The sequence below is a fragment of the Formica exsecta genome, unplaced genomic scaffold, assembly GCF_003651465.1.
Source record: "Formica exsecta isolate Colony F162 unplaced genomic scaffold, ASM365146v1 scaffold696, whole genome shotgun sequence".
Classification (NCBI taxonomy): Eukaryota; Metazoa; Arthropoda; class Insecta; order Hymenoptera; family Formicidae; genus Formica; species Formica exsecta.
In genome coordinates this window covers 225,642-232,191 of record NW_021853462.1, presented here as the reverse complement: position 1 = coordinate 232,191, position 6,550 = coordinate 225,642, and the positions used below count along the sequence as shown (strand labels likewise).

Below are 6,550 nucleotides of genomic sequence, written 5' to 3'. Positions count from 1 at the left end.
ATATATAAATTTTTTATATAAAGAAAAAAAAATTAAGAGTAAAATAATTAGAATTATTTAAACATTGAAAATAAATTAACAGAAAAACAGAATTATTTAGATCGTTAAATATATTTGCAGAATTCCATTGAAAAAAATTCTCAATCATTTTTATCTTCTTTTTTCAATCATTGTTTTCTTTTGCAGGTTTGGATGCGTTGGGTACCGGATTGCTGAGTGTCGGATCGATATTCTCAGTTCTCACAATATATTTCGCTGTCGATGCATGTCACAATATCGTCTACCAGAAGAATTCAAAATTTTACAAAGGGAATGCCATCGTGATCCTATCAGTATATCCGGTCGCGAGCGTATGCAGCCTTATGGCGATTGCGATACCAAGGTAAAAAGTAAAAGCCTATCGCAACTCACTGACAATATCGAAATTCCGAGAGAAACTTGCCACCAGCAAAGTGTAAAATAAAACCATGCGTATCGCCATTTCTATTTTTTGTTTTACACACTGTTAAATTTACTTTAAACAATCCATAGGTGACAAAAGTCGAGGCAGGACTCTATAATTTTATGTATATAGAAAAATCATTAAAAAATTATTTTATTTTTAAATTTTAGTATTCAATTAGCTTTTTCTGTTCTCCCTCTTTAGAAGAAAATTTAAAATTTTTTAACAAGAATCTAAAAAAGATTTTTAACGTATCTTAAAATGCAAAAATAAGAAAAAAATCTGAAAATATTTAAATAAAAATTAAATTGCCTAAATAAAAAATATAAATTTTTGTATTAAATATCTCTTTAAATAAAAAAAAAAGACACATTTTACAATGACTCTAATTTATAATTAACTGCAATAGTTGTAACTCCCCGAGATTTTCTGTCACATTGACATTAGTTTTGTGAAATTTATGAGAATAATGACGTTTGTCTGGTTTTCGACAGGGGTCAGTTACTATCGGAGGCAGTAACCCAAATGTTCCTAACAATCTCATTTTATCGGCTCTATCTTCTCCTGCTGGACGTCGGTCGCCGAAGGATCAGCGAGACGCCGGCGCTGATGCTACGAGTCGGGCCCTGTTGCTGCTGGCCCTGTCTGCCCTTTCCGAACCTTCAGATGACCGATGCCAATTTGTCTTGGCTAAGAATCTTGGCCCTACAGCTTCCTATGGTCCAGGTAAAAAATTTTTCTCCCCTTTCTTCCTCTTCACGCTCCGATCATTTTGCTTCTCTTTCACGCTAAATAATTATTATAATAAACTCCTACCAAATTGATTAAAATTTATAATAATTAATATCCATATATACAAAAAATATGCAATTGAAATACACAACCCAAAGATACCATTTATTATATTAAATGTATGTGTAAATTGATATACGAAAAAAATTAAAAACGATTATATAAAGAGTTATGCGTTGATCTTCTTTGCTGCTGAAATTTTGTTGCTAGTTGAAACAAAAAACAAAAAAAAAGAAAAAACTTTTGATATACAGCGCAGCGTGATTTATTTAAAATTTGAACAAATATTTCAAATCTTTTTTAGAATATTTATTTTTTTTAATAAAATATAGATAAACTTATATTTTTTCTATGTAGCACATTTTCTATAACATATCGTGCATTTCGAAATAGAAGAATCATATAAATATCCCTAAAATTTATTTTTTGAAACAATAAATATCCTTGAAAATATTCAAACACAGAACACTAGAATTAAATAAATCCTGCAGATCTATATATCTAATGATAAATATTAAAAATATTTTCAATTATTTGATTAATTTTAATAAAAAATAAATATAATATATATAATAATTTGTATTAAAAATATTTATATAACATAAATATTCCAACAAAAAAATGTCTAAGAAAATGTTTGACTTTTCAGGGTCTTCTCTATTTCATATTCCTTTTCATGAAAGCCGAGGAACCGATTCTTGCCACACAATATGGCGTATATCTTCAGCCGGTCATGGTAATCAGTATACTCTTAGGAATATATAGTTTAACTATTGCTACAAAGACTCTACATGCGGTAGCTCCAGGTATGAGTATGCATATTTAGACAAGAATTCTTTCGCCATTTAATTTCAACAGAAAATTTATTTCTAGTATTTTGCATGCACATTTATTTTGCTATCATTATTCTTCTACTTTTCTTCATAGAAATTCCTTAAAATGTCAAAAATATAGCGTTTTATATTAATATTATATATATTAATAAATTACATTTTATTATTAATCATAATATAATACTCCTTCTATATTCTCTTTGTTGCGATATATTTATTGTAACGGAAAGATGTTTAAATTAAAAATGCTCTCTCACTCTCTTTTGTACATATTTTATTAATACTCTTATTTTATAGTATAATTTTAATTTAATTCGATTTTTATTTTTTTCTAATATTTCTGATTTTATTTTTATTTTATTACCAGTTTCATTTTCACGCGATAATAATTCGAATTTCTATACCGAACCCAAAGAATATCTTACATTTATTAATCATGATTTGTCTGCTTGTCGAAGATCAAAATTCAGATTCAATACGTTTGATCGCCCAACAATGATAATTGTATCACTGTAACCATTAGCAATTCTGTAGCAATTCCCGAGAAACCCGGGATCTTATCTTTCATTCTCTGACGTTAATGAAAAATACATTTTTGATCAATATCGCTTATTCTCGTTTCAGAGGCCAACTTACATTTCAAGACATTGGTGACGCAATTGGTGCTGTTGTTCTCTAAACTACAGGCGGGCATTATTAAGCTACTGCCCGCCACAGGCCTTTTTCCGTGCAATCCACCTCTCACTCCGGAAATTTACGCCAGCGGTAATGCATAAGTTTCCATCTTTGTTCATTTTTGTAATCTTCATTCATTTTTGCTCTAAGAAAATCAAATGCTCAGAGAAAATCGATGATTTTAATATTATCGATTAAATTAGAAATTATAATTATAATTAGGCATGTCACAGGTTTTCACAATTCAAAGATCTGAATCATTATCATTATTATTATTATTATATATTAATATTATTTTAATACTATGCTATTGTCAACAAAAATATTTACAGAAAACGTTTACATATGATTAAATAATTGTATATATAAATAAATAATTAATTAATTATTTAATATTTAAATAAGCTGCTGGAATTGCATAAATTATGTTACTTGTGTGTACATCGTCATTTATCATTTAATTTGCTATTATAATATACCGTATTCCGACTAAAGACCGATAAAAAAGTGATGATTACGGTAGCTTCTTCAAATAACATGATAAGATCGTTCATCTTCTAATTTAGAATACGTCCCTCCTTTTCATTGCGCTCCGGACCCACGATCAAATGTAACAAAGAAACTCGTTTCACACAGAAGACAGAGACGTCACGCAGCATCCGCGGCCGCCATAAAAATTCACCCGTTACACATACGTGCCGTGAATAAATTTCCCTTGCTTCCAAACCACATTGTGAGATAATCACCTTAGCAAAAAAAAAAAAAAAAAGATTCTTTGTACTACATAACTTATTTTATTAAAATTTTATATTACAATATTTTAATATTTATATTTTTTACTATTTATTATTAGTAAAATTAACATTGCATTATTATTATATATAATTTCACTAGAATTATATCAAATGCAATTCCAATTAAAGAGCATATTTCCAAACAGTCTTAAGCCTATTTTTTACATATATGTAAATATAAATTAATAAATTGATTTAAATACCGTGCGAGATTTTAATCGTAACACGATTGATAAATACGGCAGATAACAGATCCACATTTAATAATTTCCCTTTTTTTCGATTTCAGTGACGTACAACTCACTAATGTTATTCGAAATGTTATTACTATGCTACGCTGCTCGGCATGTATATTACGTTGATCCGGAGAAAAATCAAGAACAGGACGCAATAGATCGGATGCCGAAAACAACGGGTCAAGACCCGACAAATAGCAACGATAGCAACAAGTAACTTCCAATGATATCAATCGCGTAAACTTTCAAACTGGCGACATCGGAAATGTCAACTGTATATATTATTTATGTCGAAAAAAAACTTTCATCGATGAAAAATTCGTCTCTCAATGTTTTAATCAACATACATCGATCGATATAAGTAAAATAAGACGATATTGATCGATGTAAAAACGGGATTATGTAGATGTAGAACATATTGGGTTCTTCTAGATAGTTTAACTTTTAGCCCTATTTTTACAAATCCTCTTTCTACTTCTGCATCATAAGCTCCCTTATGTAAATATCATTATTATAATTATAATTGTTATTAATTATCACAAGAAATATTATTAATTACTAGAACGGTAATATAAGAGGCTCACACACGAGGTAGAAATCGGCACACGAAAGTCGATCATACTCGATTTTAGACTGACTTTCTCTCTCTCTCTCTCTCTCTTTATATATATATAAAATTCTGCAAATCTCGATCTTTAAATTAGTGTTTTCTTTCATTGCTGATAGTAATTCTTAGAATCAATTAGAAGAAATGTTACATGCTTTCCATTCTTTTAATCATCATTGCGCGCCATATATAACTCTTATAAATTCTATTTTTAGAGAAAGAAATATAAATAGCAATATATATATATATATATATATATATATATATTACTTCTAATAATAAAAATAAAAGCAAAGCTATATGAAGAAATACAATCAGAATTCTTCTTTAAATGTGATTTTTTTGTAAATAGAAATTTGTATGTGTGTGTTGTGTGTGTATATATGTAAGATTGTAATAATATATATTAAATATTATAATATATATGCATAAAGATGTTTATTTTCTAAAGTTTGCATTTATAAAACTTTAAAATTAATCGTAAAAAACTGTCGAGTCTCAAAACAAATTCAAAAATATAAAAAAAATACTGTACTGAAAGAGAAAGAAATCAAGTGTAAAAATAAAATTACAAGAGTTATTTATCAACTGCGTTTTCTTTTTAAGTTTGATAATTGCGCGAGATTAATGAGTAATAAGATATAATCTCTATTCCTATTTACACTTTATCCAAAATGTCATCATGTTCTCCATATACTTGAAAAGATAATCCGATAACATCCGATACGTTAATATTCCGATAACATTCTTCCATGAGATATGTATATTAGATGTCTTTGTCTTGACGATCCTCCTCTTTCTCTTCCAGAGAAAGATGAACATCCCGCAGATAAGAGCTTACGCAAAGTCCTCTGGCTTATTATTCTTTCCTGAATCCTTCGTTTTATTTATTTCATCCTTTGCTTGATTTCGTAAAAAGTTTTAAAACGGTCAAGATTGTAAATATTAATATTTTCCATGTTAAAATCATTTATACATCTATGTATGATTGATACGATTAATACTTTTCATATTAATATAGAAATTATTAATAGACATATTAATTTTCTGAACAATTAGTATTAAAATCTAAATATATTATTTAAAAAATTAACACGCCGATTGCAAAATATCAGCAACAACCAAAAATACGACAGGACGAAATCGTCAAACTGATGGGGTTACAAAGACAAGTCGCTCCGCGGTTTTCATCCCCCTCACCGTCATTCTTCCACGTCCATTCTCCACGAGAAAGGACAGACGATTATATCGCATTCGAGTACAAGAAAAAGCGAAAAAAGGACCAGGCTCCGTGCGCCCCCTCATTTTTCGAGCGATTTCAGAGGACTGTTCGCCGCCTACCTGCGATCTGGCCCACCGTAACTACAAAACACACTTCTCTGTCTCCCTCTTCTGTTGTCCCCTTCATCCTTACTAACATAAGATGCAACTCGCCGTTCGAGACTTGATCCTCGACCCTCTTCACGGGACGTGATCGTGATCGAGCTTTACAGCCGTAATAGATTTAACAGTTTCCTTAGGAGGTATCGACTTAGGCGTGGAAGAGGAAGAGGACCAGGAAAAAGGGAGACGAAGAGAATTACCGAAATTGAATGGATTTCTTCCCTTTCTTGTTTCCGCGCGGATAAATCGGGAACTTCTCGTTTTAATTTTATCGGATTGAAAGGGGATCATCTCTTCTCGGATAATTCCGTATTTTCATGAGTTATTTATATTATAAATTTCAACAAATTTTAATTATGTATGCGGAAAATTAGGAAAAGTGCATTTTCGTGTATTGAAATCTTATCGGTATAGCTTCATCATTCCGAAAAAGGTAGACGCTGTGGCAAGCAGGTTGAAAAATCACCGCATCGTAATTCCCCGATTGCTGATTGGTAATCTACTCCGGTGAGACTAATTAAGGCAGTACCCGCGTTTCAAATGGGGCGTTCAAATTGTTTTCTACGCCGCCATCTCGTCTCCCGACTAGATATCCTTGAGTAAGACGAGATAAAAAAACTAGCTGAACAATATTTCGCGAGCTAATGAGCCGACCCTAGCAAATTTTAACATAATCATCGTTATGATTTATAATAGGAGATCGTTCCTTCTCAAGAATTCCTCTCTCGCGGTGCATCGCATTATTTCTATCCCATTTTAAAGTTTGTTAAAACGTATATGTATATATA

General features: G+C 30.5%; 1 protein-coding gene across 2 annotated transcripts in view; it reads left to right on the top strand.

Moving 5' to 3' along the window:
* The window catches only part of LOC115243190 (organic solute transporter alpha-like protein 3), a 9,802-nt gene extending 5,157 nt beyond the window's left edge, over window positions 1–4,645 (top strand). For both annotated transcript variants that reach the window (XM_029819973.1, XM_029819972.1), the window contains exons 2-6: window positions 187–382; window positions 937–1,168; window positions 1,884–2,040; window positions 2,692–2,832; window positions 3,826–4,645. In XM_029819973.1, the coding sequence (XP_029675833.1) occupies window positions 187–382; window positions 937–1,168; window positions 1,884–2,040; window positions 2,692–2,832; window positions 3,826–3,989 (890 nt within the window). In that variant the 3' untranslated portion in view covers window positions 3,990–4,645. The remainder of the gene's footprint in view (window positions 1–186; window positions 383–936; window positions 1,169–1,883; window positions 2,041–2,691; window positions 2,833–3,825) is intronic.
* Window positions 4,646–6,550: the final 1,905 nt, after the last annotated feature.